Below are 24,436 nucleotides of genomic sequence, written 5' to 3'. Positions count from 1 at the left end.
TTTTCATTAACTTGTTGATGTCTTTGAGGCCTCTACCCTATTACTCTGCAAATGGTTACTAGGGGGAAGGGAATTTGTTTTCCCATATTCAGTAGTATCTTCTAATATAATGGTGTCATAGATACATTTTTAACAACTTCTTTAAAAAGATTCTAGTTCTTTGACTTCATGTTTTCTTCCCATGATTATTTTCCTTGTCTGTAACTTTCCTTTCTCCTTCCTTCCTTCCTTCCTTCCTTCCTTCCTTCCTTCCTTCCTTCCTTTCCTTCTTTCTTTTCTCTTTCCCTTTCTCCTCTATGTGTGGTGATTGGGTATGGTGGGTATGTGCATTGTGTGTTTGTATTTGTGTGTCTTGCATGGTTGTGATTATGCTGGCGCTTGCCCCTTTGCCCTTGGGTGTGGAGACTAGAGGAAGATGTTCCATGTCTTCCTTTCTCTCTGCTCAGCTTTGTTCGTTTAAGAAGTCTCTCACTAGAGAAGATGCTTGTTGTTTGGCTTGTCTGATTGGCCAGGGTGCTCTCAGGATCTGAAATCTGAATATCCCTCCCAGGGCTTTGGCTACAGGCACAAGCTTTTTACATGGATTCTAGATATTTGAACTCAGGTCCTCATGTTTGAAAAACATGTATTCCTAGTCATGAAGCCATCTTCCTAGTTTTCTCTTTTCTTTTGTTTAATATTTGTTTTAATTATTTTTTCTTTTGTATTCTTACAGAAGAGGGGCTGTTTCTTTGACTCGTGTCTTGTGTCTCTGTTATCTTCTTGTGAGCTGTCTCATCCACCCTCTCAACTTTAATAACAACCTGTGATTATATAGGCTTCCTTTCCTGATGCTGACCATTCGTTTCTTGACCTGGTTTCTTATAGACATTACCAGAGTACTAACTTTAAAATACTTTGAACTTAAGGTGATTTTAAATGACCACCTGACCTGCTCTTGAGGGTTAAAAGAACAATATTAAAAATCAGAAGGCAAATCTGTGCTTTGCATAATCACCCATTCAAGACCAACAGATAAAAAAATCTTACAAATTGCATCACTAAAATTGTCTTCCATCTTCCTGAATTATCTTACCAAATGTGGCTCACTTGTGCTGAACAATACCTGTCGCTTACAGAGCTGCACTCAGTTCTCTTCCATTTTCACCCTGCTCCAACCCTCTTAACTGCAACACTGTTGTTTTGACAGTGCATTTGCTGCTAGATTTTCCTCCCTCACCTAAAATGTTCTTCAAGTGTATTGACTTTCTACACACTTGCTTAAAAACCATGCCCCTCCCCCAAATTGCTTAAAAACAATGGCCCCAAACCATCAAGGCAAATGTCATAACTTGGAATTCAACAAACCACAAAGCCTGGCATAACAAACTAACCACCCAATGAGCAGAAAGCAGCAACAAAACTAAACTCCACACTTTGGGTCTACCTCCTTTGCAGAGTGTATTTTATCTACACTGTTACCTTTTCTCCAAATAGCTTCTAAATCAGTGACCGCAGTCCTCACCCACACCAGCCTGTGCCTGGGAGATTTTAACTCTGCAAGTCTGCCCTGAGGCATGGTTGTCTTAATAAAATCATTCCCTCTTGATTCTGACGGATGCCAGGGTTCAGGCTATTGACTATTTTGTCTCCGTGATTTTTGCTCAACACTTTTCCTCCATGGCAAATATCTTGCCTCTCTTGCTTTCTTGTTACATTTCTTCCATCCCCAGCCCTAGTTTTACCTTATTCCTGGGGTCTTCTCTGATCTATTCAAATATGTAATTGTTTTTCTTTCTATATTGAAAACATGATAACTTTTTTCCTGCTAATGCCGTGACCCATAAACCTGCAGCCAAAAGGTACAATCGTAATTTCAAGACTGCGACATTTGCTAATCATGCTAAGTGGAAGAAAGGAATGTTAAACATCACGATTGTTTTTAACAACAGATGAGCTCATTAAAGTAATTCAGCACTAGATGCTTTGTTTTTCAACACCCACCCTCTAAGTTGCTTTAGAACATCCACAGATCTCTAGGGATTCCTCCTGGAACTGTCCTGCTGTGTGAAGCCATAAAATGTGCTTCAGTCAGAGACTGTGGTTAGGAAGGCATTGTTTCTCACTAGTTCCCCTGACCCAGGGGAATACTTTTAATAAGTCAGCCCTGCTGACAGGCAGAGAACAGTGCTGTTTTTAATGGAGAGCCAGAGTCGGCCCAGTAATTTCATGCAGTTACAAGTTACTGCATCTAAGAGCAATTTCTGATTTTTGTCAAACATTTGGCAAAAAACAGGGTGAACATTTCATTCAGGACATTTAGAATGCATATATAGTTAGATAATCTCTTGCCTTTGAAGGTGGAGGCTTGAAGCTAAGAAAATAGTAAATTTTTATCTACTTGGTGTTGTGTATGTTTTTTATGTAGAACATGTTTGGATTTATTTTACATGAAATAATAAAAAGAAGTATAAAACATATATAAAATTGTTGTGCTTATCAAGTTCAAGTAGTTGGAAAATAGTTGATATAATCCATTTTCAACTTTCTATAAGCCATAGGTTTCTTGGGTCTTCATAAACTACCCAGTCTGTTCCTGACTTCGGCAGACCTGTAATTGAACACCTCAAAACCTAGAGCTAAGTCAAACTCCCATTGGAAAATGTACCCCATATTTAGTATCAAATACACTTTTCAGTCTTTCATAGAAAATCCTCTGTAGCAGGAAGTCAAACGAGAAATTGTTGGGTAACATTTTGAAGATGTCAAATAAGAAGTAAGGTTTCCAAGTTGGCCGTGGATCTGTGTCAGTAGAGGGGAAGCCACAGTGTCTAGGAAGCCTCTGGGAGCACAGTAGTTTTCTCAGACATAACAGAAGTAACAAACAGAGCAGAATGCTGTGTAGCTTCTCATGAGATCTGAGGGGCACAATGACCCTGAGCTGCTGTATAGGAGTCTACTCTATACATAGAGATAGCAACTGAGCCACAAGCCTTTTCATCGGACGGTACGACTATTAATGGTGGATAACACATTTCAAATATTTTGATGCCACCTCACTCTCTCAAAAGGATATTTAAAACCATCATTTCCAAAACCACCTTTAAAGCATCAACTCAGACAATGACAGCAGTGCTCCTGAGATAAAGACATTGAAACCACTCTAGAGTTTTTCATCTACTGAGTGAATGTTTATCCACAAAATACAGACTCTTTGAAGAAAAAAAAATGATACACAACCTCAAGATACCACTGTTTCTTTTATTTGTACCCAACTTTTATTTTTATGCCTAGAAAAATACATGGGGTTGTTTAGGACTCATGTGCTGGCAATTTTCTACTTTTAGTGATGGTAACATAGTCCTGAAAGCAAGCACAATTATTCTGCTTTTCTTAAGTTTTATTCAGCAATAAGACCATAATTTTTCATATTTAAGGAAGTATGAAAAATTTGTCAAATTTCAAAAGCTGAATACATGTAGCGTTGGATCAAGGCACATACAAGACTGGCCAAAGGGCGTACAGTGCACTTTGGTTTTTTTTTTTTTTTCCGTTGTTGAAAAAAAAAATTGTGGCAACAAAAAGTGGTATGGTTTTTAAACAAGTAATAGCTCACAATTCAGTAGGAAGCTGTAAAGAAATGTTACATTACAAGTCCATTATGTAATATCTGGAAAACTGTGACAGTAATGGGCAGTATTCTCCACCATGGTGAAAGTAAATTGAATATTTATGTACAGTGTTCAAGCATCTCATGTAAGCCAGATCTACATTTGATATCTAGTGTTTATTTTTCTCTGAAATTCTCACTTACTTACAGCACTACTTTCTCTGGATCACTGAGAGAATTGCTGATGGATACGCTACCTTCTTAACTATGCAGACGGTTGTTCTCAGACATCCTTTATAAAAAAAAAATAAAACAAAACATCATAAACACTAACAATTCTGTGTTTAGGATTCAACTTTTTCAAGAGCCTGGATGGTCCAGGCAAAACCCAAGATGCAGTTCTAGTATATGTATTGATTACACTACAGAAGTCTAAGTTGTCATGGTTTTTTTAAGTACGTATACTCCCTGCACTTCCATGATTGTTCTCGTGAAGTCTTTTACTCTTGAAGCTCTGCTGACAGCGGCTTTGACAGCCGACTCCTTCCCATTGGTTTTATGCCAGCTGGTGTATTCAGTTCAGAAACTATGCTCAACTTCCTTAAGGATATTGAATTTGCCTAGGGTAAAATGAGAGGTGCGGCAAGTTTGATACTGCCCGTTATGTCACAGATTTTGATTTATTGAATACCACTGGGATAATACAAATTTAACCATTGGAACATTATTTCATAACTAGCTTTTAAAATTTATTTTGTCATCCAGCCAGGTTTCTTTTTTTTTTTCTTTTTCTTTTTCTTTTTACATTGTATTAATACCAAAGTGAAAAACGGCCTGTGCTTATACTACAAGGGTTTCATGTGAACGCAGTCCTGATTGTTCAACACAGCGGGAAAATTCACTTTCACAGTCAACAAGTCATCTTACTCAGTAGAACACAAAGTAAATGGTTTATAACTTCAATATCTGCAAGGAAAATACAGTACAAATTACTAAAAAATACTAAAATATAGAATTGTGTTCAGGCATCCCCACTACATCAACCGCAGCAGCAACCTGAAATCTGAAACTTTTAATAAAAAGTTCTTAAATATAAATTATATGGCAAATGTACAGTACATTGCTTTTCTCAGTCTCTTTTCCAGTGTTTTGCAGTAGAACAGAGTTCCTACCATCACCTTTTTAGGTTTTTTTTTAAAAAAAAACCCGGGGAACAGTCTGGCATGGGACCTCCTTGCATCATGAGTGTGAGTGGTCTGAGTCTGGAATCCCACTGTCTCTGTAGCTCCGGTTACTACTGCTCTCACTGAGGTTGTTTTTGTACAGATTCATCCCATTTGGAGGAAATATGGTGTGTATTACAAACTCCTCCTTGGAGATGGGTTCATTGCTTATCGGTAGCATCTGGAAAGAAGTTTCCCTGATTTCCAGGATGGAGTTGTCTTTCTTAGTACCAGCTTCTGCATAGTCATCCTTTCTCCTCCTCCCTTTGCTGTATGCACAGTTCCGTGAGAACAGTGACCCATTCCTATGCACATACCAACACACCAAAGCAAGGAGGGCAATGCTTACCAGGGCCACAGCCCCACCAATGATGGCAGCCAAAGGTAAATTTGGATTTTTGTAAGGTTCTTTCTCTTGCTCTCGATTGAGGGTGGTTGTGGGGTTGTACATTCGAAGGGGGGCAGTTTGAGTCTCAATACAAACAGGTGTTTCATCAAACAGGTAAAGGTTACTGGTTTCCATGGGAACCATGCATACTCTATACGGTGACTCAGGTTCTAGGGCTGTGACCAAGTATTCGCTGCGTTCTCCTGTTACAATCGTTTCTGTTATAGATCCATAGGCTGGGCTATGGCCCAGTTTAAGCCAGCTGAGTCGCAGAGCAGTCATAGGCAGAGCAAGTCTCCAGGATATGTGGATTGTGTCAGGGGTGACAGACTTCACAGTAATTAAAATTGTTTTCCGTGAGGGGCTGCTTGTAGTTCGCTGATCCTTATTGAGCTTGGGGTTTTTAATATCTGGTTGTTTGGTCACAGGAGCTGGCCACTGTCCTTGAGCAGGATATGCTGTATTAGGTATTGCAGTGGTTATCTGAATGGTGCTCACAATCCCACTGTCTTTACAATCAAACAGTTCTGCACTGAGGTCCTTGATAGCCATTCCACGGACCTTTTCTGGGGCTTGGCACATGAGCCCTCGCACGTTGACCTTCACAGGCAGCGACTGTAACCAGTCTCTTACCCATTTCATCTTGCACCCACAATACCAAGGATTGTTGCGAAGAATCAGTTGAGTTATATTGTCCAAATCATCAAAGATACCCTGAGGTAAATTGCTTAGGTTATTATTGGACATATCGAGTCGATACAGCTGCCTTAAATAAGAAAAAGCATTTGGGGGTACCCGGTTGATATGGTTGTCTTGAAGGTAAAGCTTCCTCAGGCTTGTACCGGGAAGGTTCACCGGGGCTGCTGTCAAGGAATTCCTCACCAAGGACAGTTCTGTTAAGTTTACTAAGTTGAAGAAAACTTTGTCACCCAAACCGTGGTTGTTCAACAAGTTTCCATCTAAAACCAGGCGTTTCAGGCTTGTGAGACCGTGAAGTGATGGGGAAGAGATAGTTGATATTCGATTGTCATCCAGGCGTAATTCCTCAATAGTCCTGGGCAAGCCCCCCGGGATTGTGCTAAGGTGGTTCCGGGACAGAAAAAGCAGCCGCAGATAGTTGCTGTCTCGAAATGCTCCCTCTTCGATGCTAACAGCCGAGACTGAGTTATCATCCAAGTGTAACTCTTCCAGATACGGAATTTTCGAAAGTGAGTCATACGTGATAGTTCTTATGTTATTCTCTTGCAAATGTAATTCTTTTACATACTTTGGAAGGTTGGTAGGAAATTCATCTAAACTGTTGTGGTATAGGTATATTCTTTGTACTTTCAGCAAGTTCTTCAAATCTGAAGGAATCCCAACATTGTTTATTTGGTTGTTCTGAAGGTAGAGTGTTGTAGCATCCTCCGGAATTCCCACTGGAATGGATGTCAGAGAGCGATCGTTACAGTAAATGAAACCTGCGTCACAGCGACACACAGATGGACAGGATTTAGCCATAGCTGACAGAGGTGCCACTTGGAAGAATAGCCCAATTTTAGTCCCGATGAGGAAGAGGCTCCAGGCTGGGCTGATCATGGTCAGCAGTGTTGAGGTCTTTATTATAGCAGGCAGCTTCTGTTACTACAATAGAGTAAGAAACAAGAGAAAGCAATTAGGCCAGAATACTGAAGTGTCTTAAGAACAGATGTGGAAACGAAGATATCTATAACCAATTTCAGTATTTTAATTTTCAGACAGGAGCATGCCAGGATTCATTGCTATCTATGAACAACCACACTCATATAATTTCTTTTTCCTGAGTGTCTCTGGAATATAAGTTTATTACCATGTTTAAATCTACTTTATTTTAAAATGTTAAATATAATTAAATAATCAAAATATTTTAAAATATAATTTATATCTGATTCAGCTAGTCATGAAGGTTATCAAATTTCTAACTTTTAATTTTTATAGAAACTACTTAGAGGAATATAATTTATTTTATAAATATATATATATATGTATATATATATATATATATATTATCAGTGTTTTCTGTTTCTGTCTCCTTTGGCAAACTATCATAAAGTATAGAGATATGTAATAATTAGCTACACATCTCTTGAGTTCTTTTATTTCAGTAAAGCAAAGTATTTGCTTTGGTTATTAATATTATTTAATATTAATATTAAATGTTGTTTCAAAGGCATTTCTGGGAAGAAAATAAGAAGGAATAGTTCATTTACTTTAGGAAAAGAATTGTAGAATTCATGTGTGGAATTGGTAAAAATGGAAAATTCCATTTTATGCTAACCTTTTTTCCCTGAACCTATTTTGTCATATTTAATGTTGCATGATTTAATAACCTGATCTAGTTTTTGGTTTTTTTTTTTTCCAGCGTCAAAACATGTTTTAACAGTGCATTTATCTGTCTTCAAATTCTAAGCTAGAATGATTCAAGCTTTCCCATGGGCTAAAGAATTATAGATTGATGTGGGTATACTATGCGTTATTCTCTCTTCTGCAAGTCTAGGTATTAATCAGCCTTTATAATTTTAGGCATGAAAATAAAATAGCTTAATATTTTTCCTACCTTTTTGAACGATGTAAGTAATTTGGGTGACAGTCCAATGCACATATGTTACTTTCTTGGTGAGGGGCTGGGACTTTAAAACTCTTTAGTCCTTGGCAATGTTCTTCACTGTTTATTCAAGTAATTCTATGCCGCACACACCTCCAGATCAGGCTCGCTGCTGCCAATGAACATTCCAGCTGTGGTTCAGCAAGGTGGGCAAGCTCAGTAAAGTGGGGGCCAGAAACAACTCAGCCTCCGGTTGCTATGTAGGACACATGGCTTCCTATTTGTTTTTTATTTTCTTTCTGATAGTTTCAATGTGATGGCTCCTTTTGTATAGCTTAATTCCCTCAGTGGAAACTGCCCTCTTTGAAATGCTTATTGGCTCTTCTGTACAGTGTGGTCAGAGATAGTAACTTCAGATCCTCATGAAGAAAGCCATTCATGATGCTAAGGCCTGTGTAGTAATAGGTTTTCCAGGCAGTTACCCCCTCCCTTTATTCCCATCCAGGATTATCCAAGTATAAACTCTGTACAGTAGCTACATCCCGAGGTGTGATTACCTGCTGTGAAATAGCTATTTCTTCTGCTTCTTGCTGCTTTCTCAGAATTTCTGTTTCAGTCCCGTTCTACTAGAATGGGTGGAGTCTCTTTGAACAAGCAAAGGACACAGTGCAAGCAGTCTTCATGGAAGGAGAAGGAAGCACACTAAATTCCCTTTATATTTCTCTTCCTTAAAATGGGCCAGGACTGAGCACCTCCTGTGGAAGAAAAAACAAGTAACACTGTTGATAGTGAAAAGTAGCATACCAGAGGGACTTCCTAGAGCTTTAACATCAATTAGTTCTTGGAAGCAATGCATTGTTCGTCATCCAGCGAAACTGGTAGACCGACCTCTCTGTTTGTGCTTTCTATTTAACTATAAAAATTAAGTTGTGGCCAAAGATAAGATTGTCATCCAACTGATAACACCCATTGTTAAGTGATTCTTAGTGACACACACTTGAGTCCAGACACAGGACAAAATTACATTTAAGAAGCAGTAAGACCCTTTCAGGGCTTTAAAATTCAGGCTAATGTTCACTTTCTGGTGCCTGGGCATGCGATGTATTCAAAGAACATGCTGCAGAGAGGAGCAGATGCATAGTGAAGTTCTTGATGAAAAGGCACTGTAATTACTCTGAATTTTTGAATACGGGCTTTACAAATCACATGATCTACTACTTAAAGTGTGAAAAAGACTTGGCTTTGCTGCTCTTGTTTTGATATGCCCAGAGCTCAGGTCGATGCTAGCATTTTCCTAGCTGAATGAAGAACGTGGGCACCTTCACCTCCCTCCTGGGGGTACACCAGGACTCCCCAGGAAGCTGGAAACCCTAGCACTCAAGTGGTTTTGCCCACATTTGTAACAGAGGTTCAAGTCACAGGGCTTTTAAACTGTACTTTTAAAAAGGGAATACTACTGCAATTTTCTTTTAGCACATTGAACTTGTCATTGTTTTGTTCCATTTCTTTTCAGAGGAACTTAAGAAGGTATAGGAACCCAAGGAATCTCTTGGTTTAAACACAAACACGCTGCCCGCCCCCAACAATTTGTAGTTTTCATCCCTGAAAAAGGACTTTAGGCTTGATGACAAACACCAGTCACTGAGCTGGTGACTGCTTTGCCCATCATTCTGATAGAAGACTCGTGAGGATGTTTAGGGGGATGGACAAGGGGATAAGTGTGAGCATGGGTTACTCAGGTTGCCCATTCAGCACCTTCCATAGATATAGGGAACATTGGGTATAACAAGAATATGTGACCACAAGATAAGGACTAAAGGAATCATTTGCTTCTCTGCCAGTTACTCCCTAGCATCCAACAAGGACAGCAACTGCTCCAGAATTTCCTGAGACTGTATGTTAACCAAGGCCACAATTGATGTTCCTATCTTTTGTTGCAAAATTCCCATTCCTTTCAGTTTGTCACTAGACACTAATGCTGTCATAGATTATACTCATACTAAATGAACTTGAAAATGAAAGATACACATTTTTTTTTGTCATTTAAGCAACCTAAAAATAGTAGTTGGCAAACAGATAGAGCAGACTCGTGTGTGATACGAAGTGCCTGCAGTGGAAAGTTTCAATGGTCTGTGTTTACTGTGAGGGTTTTTTGCATTCCTACTGGATTTCAATAGTGTATTTGCTTATACAATGTTGCCTTCTAAATGTATAAGAGTGGGAGAACCAAGCTGCTGAAATTATAACTCTAAAGTTACTTTTGCCATAGATGTTTTCTAACCCTGAAAGCAATCCAGAATATAAAATAGCATGATTATTTCAAGGCAAGGAGACAATCACTTCAGTTAACTTGCATTAGAAATTAATTTAAAGCTATCATGCTACTAGCAAGTGAGAACATGTATGAAGTGACCGGTCATCAAGTATTTCTTATGCTCCAGGGGCGTTGGTAGGGCCAGGCATACTTCAGAGGTCAGATGATGAACCCACTGAATGGGACTTGAAATGCGTGATTGTTCTGAGTCGGGACAAACCACAGTGTAATGTTCGTAATGAGAACTGGGGATAAAATAGCTTTAGTAGCTGCTTTTAAAAAAAAGAAAAAATCTCAATTATATCTATTTTGCTGAACTAGGCTTTAAGAATATATGCATTGATTTTCTCTCTCTTCTTGTTGGAACCAGAGATGGAATAAATATTAATGTGAAAACAAAGATTAATGAATTTAACCTGTTCCACTCTTATGAAGTTGCTAGGTTAGCTAGTACTGCTGCTTGATATCCAATCTCAACATTCACTATTCATACAAAAGTGAAAATAGTATGGATTGACAGAAAACCTTAAACTTCACTAAATCAAGAGAAAAATGCCATTCAGTCCTCCTCAGATTTCATTAAAACTCAAAGCAAAAGCATAGAAGTAAATGCCTTCTTAGAAAAGGGTAGTCTCACAAATGGACTCCCAGGTCAAAAGTGTTCAGCTTATGGTGTACCTAATGACTGCATTTTACATGATTTTATAGCCTCTTCATATTTCGAACTGTAGTGCTAAATAGGGATTTTTCTCATATGTAACATAATAATGATCCCTCCATCATAAGCAATCCAACTTCTGTACCTACGCTTGGTATCTGAGCTGGGTCATCATAGTCACAGGCATGCGCCTTGTAGGTAAATGGAAATGGTGAAAAGCAAAAGTTGGGAATGTTGTGGCCAGCGCCGCAGCACTGGCTTCAGAGCTCTCTGCATGGGCTTGAAAAAGGCCGTCACTTCTGAACAAAAAGCAATCTATCCTCTAGAAAAATACTGCTACTGATAACTTGGGGAAAAACTTTAGTGACACGTTCTAAAATTATGTTTAATGTAATCATTAAGTATTTAACACTTAAGCCTCAGCTAAAGGAAACACTCACCTTAATGGTGAAACAGATTTTTTAACAGGTATCTTTTGACTGTTTCTTTTCAAAATAATAGTTTAAAAGTTCTTTTTTTTTTAATGGTTTATAACCCCAACCCAGTCTGGTCTCTAATTTATTTTCGTAATATAGCCAAGAAGCTACATGAATAGATAAAGATGCTCTTCTTTGGAGACACTTTATAAAAACTAGTAAATATTAATAAGTTGTTTCTCAATAAGACATTGACATGTAAATAAAATCAAGAACTCGATGCAATGCACTTATTTACGATTCCTTCTCTTTCAGTGGACAAAGACTTTGAATGAGGAAGTACTTCTTAGGTTTGGGGAAAATAAGTTAGCTTAAAGTAAAGTTATGTGGCATAATGATAACTGTCTAAACCAGGAATTTACTACCTTTTACTCAAGTTGATTTTGATCTAACTCGTTTGATCAATACACTGTAAAGAAAATTTACGTAGAGTTAATGGTGTGAGATGTGAGTTCTGTTTTATTGATTTGCCTTCACAGAGTGACTTCTTAATGACTGAAACTTTTTAAAAATATTAACTTTAAAAATATGATGGCATTTAGAATTTGCACTCAAAATTTGTTATATTAAGTACAAATCTTGATATTGAAGACAACACTTGCTGACTCAAATCTGTGTTTGTGAATGCTTTGAACTAAATTGCAACATACACGAACAGCATCTAGCATATTAGGGAAGTAATTTACTTATGAAGGTGAAAATTGCTCACCTAATGAGCAGCCTATGAATACTGAGGTTCTGCAACAACAAACAATATTCCAAGTGAACTGTGTGTGTCGTGAAACTTGAAAACCGGACTCCACCAGGTTAGTTAAGAGTGATGGCAAAATGCTTTCCAAGCAACTTGTCTGGTAGTTAGATTTTCCACGATCATCAGATTTCAGGAAGATCCCAATCCTTTGTTTAATGCAGGCAAGCAGAAGGATCTCTAGCTCTCCTCCTGAGAGTCAGGAAGTCTGCAGTGTTTGCAGAGAGGCAGAGAAGCAAGTGGTACCTTTTTATACTTGGTTTTGCCCAAACTCTCCTCCAATACGAAGAAGGTTTTGTTTCACTTATAGAAAACAAGAAGTTTTCTATAAATGAAGATAAAAAGTTCCAAAGCAAAAGGACTGCCCCACTGGGTTTGTCCTGAACAAATCTTAATTCTTTTGTTGGTAAAGTGAAATCAAGCATCTTTAAGACAAAAGGATGGGGTGTTACCTTGTATCCCACCACAGGCTCTTCCTTTCATGATATTCAAGCCAGACTAAATGACTTAAACACCTAAGACCTGGATGAGGAAGGGAACTACTGAGAGAGGAGCTAAGTGACTCCAGCTCCAGGCCCAGGCTGGGCTTTGAATTTGTGCTGACATTTGGGCAGCTGTAATGAAAGGTGCGCCTGCCTGTATTAAACCGGAAACGCTCTGACATTGCAAACCTAAAACTACTCTTCCAGGGTGTAAATCCAACCTCCCTTTACATTTCTGGCCTTTAAAATTTCATGCATTAGTTCGACAACTCTTTATGTAAGCCACTTGTGTGACAGCCTCTGTTCCAGTTAGTGAGACCATCTAAAAATCGTAAAATACAATGCTTCTTCATGTCTGAGTAAGGTATGTATTGATTTAAAGTGGGTGAATAGGAAGAAAACCAACAGCACAGAAAAGCTGATCAATCCATACTCCAGTGGCACACTTGAAAAAGCGGTGCTTAACCAAATGTGGTCTGCGGGTGTTCCCTTCAAAGTTGCCACGGTAACTTGTGCACACGTGAAGCAAAAGAACAAAAGCTGTCATTGTCTCATCAAGTGAAAGCGATTTCTTCCTCTCCTCCTTGAGCAGACTAATACCTGGAAAGAGCTTTTCATACATCCCTGACACTTGATCTTAGGGTGGGAACGAGACGATAAGCATGGAAACGTGGTGTTACCTATTGACTAAATTGTATTTTATGCCTTTTTTCCTTAACATCTACTCTGTGGATTTGTGCTAATGGTTAAAACTCCCTCTTCTGCAGCATAAGATGGATTTCAAAACCGTCAAGATTATTGTGATGTTTATACAAATTTAGTGATGTTGATCTGCGTTTTGGAAGTGCTTTCTGAAAGGAAGATCCCTATTTTGGTTTTTTAAAAAGGAAGGATTCTTTTCCAGAAAACAGTTTACCAGCCGGCCATCTCTTGGTTGGAAACTGGTTTGTTGACTTTGAGAAAGTCTGAAGCGGTAGCATGTTAGAAGCCGAGGAGCATCCCTTTTCTGCTCTGGGGAGAGAACGCCATTCTGCAGGCCGATATTGCTGAGAGATTTACTGTTGAGTTTTGCCCGCTGGGGGGTGGTACACTCTACCAGAACACTGCTTGCAGAAGCCGCAAGTCAGATGTTGGCTGCTGCTGGCCAGTTTTTCCCTGGTTTAATTACAACAAAGCCTCCCGTTGAGAAGAACAGTGAAGGCCTCTGGGGCACAAGGTGGGGGTTGGAAGGAAGGGGATGGAGGAGGAAGAGGAGGAGGAGGAATCAAAGCTTTTGAAAAATTCACCAAATCCTATTCCCTCCTTGACTTCATTTATGGTACTCATCATTGACATGAAACAAGTATTTATAATGCCTTTTACTGAACTGGTATGAATACAAGAATGCAAAAAAAGGGGTTTATACAGAATTTTTAATTTAGCTTTCGGTTTTACCATTAATCACATTCTTTGTTATGTAGCCCACCCACCTTTAAAAGGGAAGAAGGTTGAGAGACTGATTGAAATGGCAACTCTACACTCAATATTTTTAAATAACTAGATTTAATATTCATATGAATATCAGCCTATCATAACTAAAATGCAAGGAAGAAGCATTCATATTAAAATAAGGCACACTCACAGCCCCTAACATTTTTTGGGTTTAAAACTGTTCGAAATAATCCAGAAAATGGCCAGTAATCTTGGCCTTGGGATGTGTGTCCAGGAAAAGCACAGGGGAGAATCTGCATTGCTTGTGCTTGCCTGTTTAAAACTGATAATTGTATTTTTCATCTGGAGGGACTGACTGTTCATTAGGGTCTTGTGTCCCTAGGCAGGAGACGCTGAGTGTAATTGGAGTTTCTATTTGATTGGGCAATATAGCCAGAGAAGAAACTGGGGTAAAGATAATTAATAGCTCGCTAACAAAGTCTGACAGCCACAAGATTTCAACCAAATTTATTTCACACCGCTTCATTTAGCTCTGAAAAAGTTTTGATAGAATCGGAGGCTCCTTAATTAACACTTGAAAGCAAAAGAAACATAGCTTCTATTAGCTGCCACATTTAGTTATGACAAATTTCCTGTTTTGTTTTGTAATTTTCTGTAATTTTTGTAAAAAAAAAACTTTATTTGCTGTATCTCATAAACATTAGATTCAGGAATTGTTTAATTGAGCATTTTAAACCTAACCAGAATCGATTTTAAAAAGGGTATGCAGAAAAACAAAAAGCCCAATTAATAAGTGATCAATGCCACTATTAGAAAACTCTATTAATGAATTCACTATGTTTATTCATTTGCTAATATAGTTTCTGACCCTTGGGAGTTCTCTAGTAAAAGAATAAACTGTTTTTTGTTGTTTGTTTGTTTTGTAGTTGAACACATGTAATGACATTTTTAACCCTTTTCCTCATTATAGGTTGATAAATACATAGTTGTATATGTATCCATATACACATATATTTGAAACTAAATGGAATAACCAGTCTTTGCACAGTCATAACATTATGCTTGTTAATATTTGTAGTAATAATAATATTTTATGGCACTTTAAAAGAATTACCTTCTTTACTCATTTCCAAAGCGATGGGTGTCAGTCACCTGTCACTCTGAGTCAAGCTTAAGTGATTGTAGCCTGGAAGCTGACAGGTTCATCTTTTCTGTTTATATTGGTCAGGGTATTCTTATGCAGTTAGGGATGAATAAAGGAATAGCTACAGCTGAAGCACTTTTCATGGCTTTGACCATGTTGTTTCATCATAATAACATAGCAAGTGTGTGCATTTTAAGCATAGATTTATTGAAATAACTAATTATTAAAACCATTTGATTTTGTAATTGGGAAAACAACATTTTCTATCTCCTTTCAATTCTAAATAAATAAGCCCCCTCCCAATGTTGAGAAAAGACGGGCCTGTTGCACTCTTTACCTTTATGCAACCATTTTGTTTCAGACATAATTTACTGAGAAACATTTTTTAAAAATAGATACATTTAAATACCGTTTGAAAGCTTTGTAGTCAACACGCATTTGTATCAATACAAGATTTTCCACTGTGTGTTGCAAGTAAAGGGACACTCTGCCTTTGCCATTTGATGTGGACTCCAGGCTTCCCTCCCCTGCTTCCCTCACTGCATACATCAAGCACGGCTTCCAGGGTGAGCTTTGTTAGTTTTTCTGAGTGGACTACCCAGTTACTATGCTAGTCACATTCTACACTCGCCCAAGCGATAGGCTTTGACATTCTCCCGGCCTGGGAATATGGTTTGGCTCGAGATTCTGAGTTGAATTTACTAGTTGAGATTCCCAAGCCTGAAATGCCTGAAGGAGCTGAGGCTGGATAAGCAGTGCAAGCTTTCAAATCTAGGTGTAGCTGTTAATCCTCTACAGAGGCATCTCGGTCTCCCAGCGCAGCTTTGCTGGCTGCGAGCAAGATGTATGCTTTTCATGTACTGCGTACTCATGGGCTGAGGGATTATTGATTTCTTTCACAGTTATAGAAACAGCGATCGGTGATCATACCACACATACAGTGCACACCAAGTTAGCGACCTTTCGCTTTTGTAGCCGAGAAAAATCTGCCTCTCCTATTCTATCTCAAATACTCAACTTTCCAACTTGCAGTTTTCCGTGAAGCTCTGCGCGGACAGCAATTGCTTGAAACAGGGAGGAGCTATTTATTATTATTTTTTAAAATGATTTAAGTCTGTAAGAAACTTCTCACATTCAGCTATTTTGTCAGACTTTCCCTAGCTGGCTTGCACGCACATCTTTGACCCGTCCTGCTGACAGAGCAAACGTGGCTACTTTGGATCCCTCATGGAACCAAGCTAGTCATTTCTTTCCAGAGAGTAACAGCAAGCGAAGTTTCTGGGACAATGATAAGAAAAAGCATGGAAAACACTTACCAGGAAGACGAGGAAAAAAAGCAATCCTTTATACCTTGCTGCTACAGCTGTAATTCCATTGCCTGTGAGTTGAAGTAAAAACCCTCCCCCGTCTCCCGGAGCGCGGCATCCAGTGCACACAAAGCCACAGCAGCTGCAGCCTGAGCCGTCCTGCTTCAGATCACTCCTGCGCTGAGGACTGCGCGCGAGAGCATCCAGTTGACTGCGCGCAGCCCACCTCCAAGTCTGAAGTTTAAAGCTTCACCTCGCAGTGGTTGAGGAAGGGGGTGATGTCATAGGTGGGCAGGACTTAGCCCAGCTCTTGTTCAGTGAGGTAACTGGATAATCAGACAGATGAGCTTTGCCAACGCTAGAGGGGGCGAGAGAAGCCGAAATGAGCCTCTCAGCTTGCCAAAGCCGAGATGCCATTTGGTTTGTAGGTAGCAACTCTGGAATCTTCGCGCTCCCTAAAGTTTACTACTACAGGTAGTGGTAGCACACTCAGAAAAACACAAGCATGCTAGAAGGGTATTTATAAGAACCCAATAGAGAAACAGGTGTCTGATGCCCAAGCCATCTGTACTGAAAATAAGTTAACAAAAGTCAGATTATTTTTATTACATTACAATCATAACTGTGGAAAATGAAGGATGGCAATCCCAACTAATATTGATTTGGCAAATGAAGAGAAAGCAGAGTTAAATGATGATTTACCTAGGAGAAAGAAAAAATAAAAGAACGATAGAAAAATATTGAAGAAAGTAGTCTTATTGGTTTTTTTCCCATTGTGCATTTTCACATAATGAAGAATGTTTCATGTACTACTAGAGAAACCACCTACATGTGTGCATAAGGGTAGACCTCTACTTTAGAACTAGGTAGAGTCAGTCACTCATATTTAACATTCTTCCCTAAAATTAAAAGGGTTGAGACAAAACAATCTTTTTTTAATGGTTTTTGCTGCTATGAGCATGGCTTCAGTCATCAATACCTTAAAATATCTGTTAGAGATGGTTCTTCCAGGATTAAATTATTTTATTTTGAGTACATGAATAAATACTGACAGTTGCAAGACATTGAGATTTCTCTGCCTAATTAACAAGAATTTAATACTTTAATTTCCAGGTATAATTTTACCATCGGTTTTCTGTTATTTGAACTTGTGAGTTTTCTCCTAAGTGAGTGAATGTAAGTGACGGATCTTGTTTCTATATTTACCTGAATAGTAATTTCCTTTAACTTCTTTATTTGCTTGATTCCAACAAGCTCATGATTTTATCCTTTCTAGGAAATGTTCTGTTTATCTCTGAAGGCTAGTTGTCTGTCTTAGGAGTATGTGGTTATTTTCTCTTCGTTAGCTTCATTTAGCTATTAACCTGTGTTTGGCAGCTGTTTGACCTTTAGAATGCCCCTCCAAGAATGGGTGCTATCCAGAGTGGAAGGTGACCCCTTGATAAGAGATATTCTGACACCTATTGTTCTATGATTGCTCTCTTGCTGACTTCTGAGGAATGGCCCACTGAATGAAAGTAGGACTTTAGCATTTTAACATCTATTGAAAAGCCAGGTCCTTAGAAGTGTTCAGTAGTGCAGGTTAAACTGCGAGGTGGCTGCTTGATTTTTGATAGAAGAAGTAGGAGTAACTGATAACCTCTCAAGGAAAGGATGGGGGTGCTTTCAGTTACTGAAAATCAAACACCTGGATTCAATTGGTTCTTGAAATAATTCTAGAAGCCATTTTCAGATGAGAGTTGATTCTATTTAAAAAGGAAAATTTTGCCTGACCAAATTCCTGTGGGCTTATATCCATATTTAATCAGTTCTGCCTCCATTCAGCTGCCTGAAACCCTTCAACAGAAAAGAAGGATAAATGGAAAGTTTGGGTTATAGGTATCTTAAAGGAAAGCTGGCTGGCCTGAGAGAGAGGTGCTCAGAGGGCTGATGCCATCCCCTAGTCGACCATTTGGTATATGACCTCATATTTCCTGCTCCTTGCTTTGGTTTTATTACATGGAAAATAAAGACAGCAAGAATTTATTGAATGCCAGCTATGTATTCTGCCCCACCTCCAAGCGGTGAATGTAGCGGTGAATGCAAGAAATTGTTAAAAATGTAATCTCTCCTGAAGGTGCTGACTTTAGAGGCAAATCTTAACAGAGCCTTCATTATCATCTTTCCTTATACAAACATGTATACTCCTTTCAAAAACTAAATTACATTTATCTGTTTGTATGTGGAGGTTGAGAGAGACCCACACATCATGATGTAAGTGTGGAGGTCAGAGGATAACTTACAGGAATCAGTTTTTTCCTTCTACCATGTGGATGCCAGAGTCCAAACTCTCGTCTTGCGGCTTAGCACTCGCAGAGCCACTGTTTGGTTTTGGACCCAGGACATATTTTACACATCAAAGCAGTCCCAGCATTCCTCAGTCTCTACCTGGCATACCCTGCCCCCAACCCTGAACTTTGCAGCTGGGCTACCCTTCCCCCAGAGGCTCTTCCTTATATACTTCAGAAGTTTTGGTTTCCTCTGCCTTCTCTCTCTTCTTCTTCTCTCTGAGTTCACTAGAGACTTTTCTCTCTCCCTGCCCCAACCCCCTTCTCTCGTCCATGGCCAGTGAATTCACCCGAAAGCAGTTTCCCAACAAACCTGCATTTAATATAATAATGTGGGTTGAATTGGCTTATTTCACCATGGAGAAATAACTTAGTAGGTACCAGTCATATATACTCAGGGGTTCGAGAGGAGGTGGGTGGGGCCTCCACTTAACATGTACTCTCTGACCACTTCTAGCAAGATTAAAATGCCACGAGTTGCTTCAGATTGCTTTCTAAAAGAGAACAACAGAAAGGATGGTTGTCCCAGTTGAAGGAGGGGGAAACTGGCAGTTTTCTTTATGATACCCTCTAGGCTGCTATGTGAAGCAGGGGACTGTAGTCTCACAGCAAGAAGGACTCAAAGTCTGTGTGTGGTGTGGAGGGCAGCTGAGTCTAAGCATGTGGGCTTCAGAGCCTTCTGTTAATCTGAGCTCTCTCTTGGGCTTTGTCACATGACTATAGACAAAACACTTAATATTTCTGAGTCTTTAGGTTGGAGCATGACTCCTAGGAACTGCCCAACAAAGTGATAGCTGCTCTTACTAAGATAGGGACATGTGGGCATGTGGGAATAGCAGTAGTTGGGGTAGGAGAGGGCCAAGAACATGGTTTTCAACTTCCTTTTGCAACTGTTCTATAGGCAGGGGAAGGAGGTGCACTGGAGGCAGGAGATTGTCCTACCTGTTTTCTGTCTTCCTATATCACATGGCTTTATGTTCCCATGTTAAATTCTTATTAAGCCCTAGAAGACTTTTGGGGTGAAAGATTATTTGTTGTTACTTTGCATTTCCTTGTGTGTTGTAAGATATCCACGAATCTAACATTGTCACTGAAAAATGTCTTTGAGAAAGGAAACAACCAACTTGGGATAGAGCCCAGAGATGATTGAAACTTGCCCACCAGAGGGATTTGTGTTCCCCCATCCCTCCAAGTATCTTATGAGAAGAGGTGTTCCCTTGCCAAAATTAGGGGACATCAGGTTTGGAGCCAGGTTTTCCAGGCTCTGCCATTTTCTTGTGTACCAGGTAGAAAAATGAAAACTTGCAGATGGATTTTAAGTTCCAGGTAAAGCCAGTCATTAGTGATTACACAAGGGATCATTGCATCCCGTCTCCTAACTTGCCTGTATGTAGGCTGTCTCATTCATCTTTATCAACACTCATTGACTACCTTGTAAAAGACACTCCTAGTATAGAAGAACCCAGACCACCCCTGCCTGGGATGCTTTGAGATTAAATCTTAGGGCACATCAAAGTTTATTTAAGTTGGAAACATTGCTGATGATCTTCTGTCCCTCGTGACTACTGATGAGAATATAAAATCTTTCCAGCTCTAGGAGGAAGAAAAGGTAGCTCTGGCTTTGGTATGTTAAACATCTAGAACTGCTATCAGCTGAGACTCTTCGGATTGCAAGCAACTGAAAGTCTGAGCTGTATTATAGTCAACAGTTGAGATGGACAGGTTTCTGTGAGAACTTCAAACATACTGAATGGCTTCAGGTAAAGCTAATAGAAGTCACCTGTCAGCATGGATGCAGTTTCCTCTGCCCTCTGTTCTGGCCTTTTCAGTGTCTGCCTATGTGTACCAGCCCTTTGGGAGTCCTGGCTTTCCTTTCAGGTGTACATACTACATCCCCCATTAGCACAGTGATTCAGGGAGGGGAAAGCTCTTCCTAGAAGCTCCTGTACTCATTTATTTATTGGATAGATTCTCATTACAGAAGCTATTGTATAAGAATGGAGCGATAAGCTGGTGAACTACTGTCCCATAGGAACTGTACTTAAAGTGGATCCTTCTTAGAAACAGACAGGGAACATGGCAAAGAAAATGGTCTTTAAGTTAGGGAAGAAAGCAAGAGATGTTAGATATTATCATTTTTGGGCAATTTGGTACTGAAACGTGTGTATTTTTATAAATTTATAGACTTGAAGCTTCTCTCTTTCTGTCTCTCTCTGTCTCTGTCTTTCTCTGTCTCTGTCTCTCTCTCTCTGTCTTCTTCCCTTCCCTCCCTCCTTCTCTCCTAAAGTTTCTTTTAAAGTTGCCAAAACATCTTTGAAAGATTTTTTGTCTCTAGAGCCTTGAGTCTAGCCCATTTTTTTCCTGTCAACAGGTAGAGATGTATGCCAGGGCACATCAGCACTGCATCTAAGCATGAGCCTATGCGATGTTAATAAAATATAGAGTGCACATTCAGCTCTCTGGAATTCTGTGAAGTCAGGCCAGATGCTTAATGCACCAGTTAGAAACTGTACCACATCTTTCTGAACAATTCCACAGAGCATTGGACAAATAATTAGATTTTAGCAGGTCACAGATGCCATAGAATACTAAAAAGGGGTTTTAAAATGCTATATTAAACAGTTCTGTTCTGCCTTTGCCTTTCAGTCAATGCTTACAATGTACCTTAAAAACAATCATATATTCCTTTTAACTATATTTCCAAAACATATTGCATTAGAGTGGGATCCATTATTAACGGACGTGAAGCAGAAATCAAAGCAGAATCAGAGTGTCTGTTTCTTTGCTTACCTACCTACTCCTTGCTCTTCCCCAGTCACCAAGTTAGAGTGCTGTGCTCCTAAGATCAGGAGAAAGATAAAGGGGGTGGGGCAGGAGAGTAAAAGAAATACTCAAAATGTTATTGATTGGTCCCAGGAAAGACAGGAACAATTGTAATTCAGAATAGATAGTTCCATACCCACAGCACAGGGGCTGGGTGAGGCAGTAGCCCAGGGAGGGATGCAAGGCTTTAGGGCTTCATTTTCTCCCCTGTTTAGGGCCTTCCTGAATGGCTATGCAGATGGAGTGATGGGGGATTCCAGCTTTTGGGGAACCTGCCTTTGACCATTTTTGATTCTCTGTGATCCTTCTTGCTTCTTTTAAAATGGAGAAACAAAAACAAATAAACAAAAACCAAAGAGTTTGAAATGAACCTTTAAGATCACAGAGACTGGGCGCAAGCTGGGCAAACTCACCCCTGTGCAGCTTTCCTTTGGGCTCTAGGAAAAGTAAGTGGTTTAGCTTTCTGAGCCTCTGCTTCCTCACATACTGAGGCGGCCCCACATAAACTTGCTGTGATGGACTTAGGTTGTTTCAAAACAATCCACTGATATTAAATTGAACTATAAGTTTTATCATTTTATCTTTGGGAATAGAATAATTTGAACAATGTTTCTGTTGGTTGTCTTGAATCTTCACAAGTAGAGAGAAGCTTCACCTAAGACTGGCTTTGAGGCTTAATTACAAACCAAACAGCCAAGTCTTTATCTCTGGCAGTGAGTGGACAGGAATAACTAATAATATTGGGAGGCATGAAAACTAGACATCATACAAGTGTTCAACCCAAGCCCTGTGGCTATGAAGATCCAGCTACTGCTGCCTGGACTGAAGTCATCATAGCTGGCAAACTGTCCCATTATTCCCCTATTTCTGACATTTTGGGGCTGATTTTACGAACACTGCTTGCTGAGAAATTGTGAGTTTTTCCCTTTTTTTGAAAACTGGCTCTGTTGCTCCCCAGTGCTTGAGACGGCCTCCTTTTTAGAGATTATGACTTCCCTGCAGACAAATTCCTTAGGTTAAATCAACGTATTGTTGAAAGAAACACATTTGAAGTAGAATTAAGGACCATCTCCACCCGCATCTATTTATAAATTGTGAAACCTCTCACTGGCGCTGTCTAGACAAAGCAGATTTACGTCAACAGTATTCTTCTTCTTTGCAACTGGTATGAGTTGAGTGTTCACAAAAAAATGGAAAAGAAAAGGTGTTTCCAGTTCATTTGGTTTCATGTAATTCAATGTTCTACAATGACATCTATTCTAAACAATAGTAAACTAAAAATTAAGTCGTGTTACCACTGGGAATTTTTCTGTGATGTAAAAGCACTTCAGTATTTGAACACCATTCAGGACAGACTTCTTTAGTTCATTTTGGAGTCATTAGTGCCCAACTTGAAAGGATTTTAAAAATGACTAGATAAGTTTTTAATTTCATTTTTGGCATTAAGTTGTATCATTCCTGCATATTTACAAATAGTCTTTAGGGTTCATGTGCTTAAAAATCAAGTTCTAGATTGACAAGTTTTAAGTGTACATATTGCCAAAATTTATCTATACGTTTATGAATTTTTTTCTTACTTTAAAATATTTGAAAAATTTAGAATTGAAAATGCTTCTTTTTAAACTAGTTCATTTTTATTTGGGAAAAATTGGAGGTGCTTTCTCATGGGTTTTTAAATTCCCATGTTTATATAGAAGAAACATATGATTAAGAGTCAAGTGGTCCTTTGTTTTCATGGAGGTTGAGGGGCAAGGAGCAGACTACACTGGGAAGTGTTTACATACAACTCTGCCTTCCTCTTTCTCCCCAAGGCAAGTCAGAAATGAGCTGAACAGGTCACAGCTTACTGTTGCCTTGCTGAGACTGAGGACAGGTCAGGTCCTTTATACAGGCTGTAAGTCTGCTGGTGTGAATCCTAGGTGACAGTATTATTTTTTTGGGTTCCTAAACTATTTTAAAAGGAAGGTTTGTATATTTAAACATTTTAGGCATTTTATTTAATCTAAAATTTTAGGTGCTATGAAGCTTCAGTTGTGGTATTACTCATCCACAGTAATTATTCAACCTTGTTGCCATTCCCATTGCTATTGTCATGATAGTTACTATTTGTTCCTTACAAACAATCTTTCTTATATTTCAGAGAAGTTACAGGGAACTAATCTGCAATTTGTGTGCATTCAGTACAGTCTTAGAACACAGCAGAACTATCCTTTCTGCTAGAAAGTAGGAATAAATTATTAGAAATGAGAATAATTGTAAGGAACTTTAAGTAATCTTTGAAACTTCTTGGGTATTTTTATTCAAACATTTGTTTCTCTATAGAGAGACAGGCCTATTGCATTAATAGGAAATCATTTAGAAATTTAAGAGAGTGGCTTCCCTATATAACTCAGACTCAGGCCAGTGAGGATGTCTCTGTGAGTAAGGGCACATGCCATTACGCCCGACAGCTACGGTTTGATTTCCAGGACCCACACTGTGGAAGTAAACCACAGACTCCTGTAAGTTGTCTTCTGACCAAATTTAATTAAAATGAAAGGAAACTCAGACTTACTTTTATTGATATCTATATTTTAAAAGAACCTGAATATACCATAAAATATCACAATCTCACATATATTTGAGGAAGAGAAATGTTTAATTGACCAAGATCCTGTTTAAGTAGCAAAAATTATAAACTTCATAACTATGATTTCGCTAATGATCCATGTCTCAGTTCCTAAGACCATCAGAAATATGTGGTTTCTGATGGACTTTCCATTGGTTGTGACCCACAGGTTGAGAACCACTGGCTTAGGTTGATTTGACCCTAAATCTTTGTCCTGGGAATGGGTGGTGGATCTTGTCAAATTTCTTACTTTGGAAAGTGTTCCACAGAAATTCAGAGGAAAGAGAGTTGTGCAGGGGGGTAGTGGGAGAGTGAAGGAGAGGGAAGGGAAGGGAGGGGAGGGGAGGGGAGGGAA

At 39.1% G+C, this 24,436-nt stretch overlaps 2 protein-coding genes across 2 annotated transcripts in view; one reads left to right on the top strand and one right to left on the bottom strand.

Moving 5' to 3' along the window:
• The window catches only part of Macrod2 (mono-ADP ribosylhydrolase 2), a 1,849,434-nt gene that overhangs the window by 238,659 nt on the left and 1,586,339 nt on the right, over positions 1–24,436 (top strand). The gene's annotated exons all lie outside the window — the stretch shown is intronic.
• Positions 4,388–16,521, bottom strand: Flrt3 (fibronectin leucine rich transmembrane protein 3). Its single transcript, XM_028754790.1, has 3 exons — positions 16,333–16,521; positions 8,321–8,518; positions 4,388–6,823 (listed from the first exon to the last, which is right to left on the bottom strand). The coding sequence occupies exon 3, from the start codon at positions 6,776–6,778 to the stop codon at positions 4,829–4,831; it is 1,950 nt and encodes a 649-aa protein (XP_028610623.1). The 5' UTR covers positions 6,779–6,823; positions 8,321–8,518; positions 16,333–16,521; the 3' UTR covers positions 4,388–4,828.

Source organism: Grammomys surdaster, unplaced genomic scaffold (assembly GCF_004785775.1).
Source record: "Grammomys surdaster isolate TR1022 unplaced genomic scaffold, NIH_TR_1.0 129, whole genome shotgun sequence".
NCBI classification, from domain to species: Eukaryota; Metazoa; Chordata; class Mammalia; order Rodentia; family Muridae; genus Grammomys; species Grammomys surdaster.
Note: the sequence above shows the minus strand (reverse complement) of the source record. Positions and strands in the feature narration are given on the sequence as shown.

What these genes read in the sequence shown, in the direction of transcription:
- Flrt3 (XM_028754790.1), bottom strand. Translation starts at nt 6,778, where the DNA reads ATGATCAGCCCAGCCTGGAGCCTCTTCCTCATCGGGACTAAAATTGGG.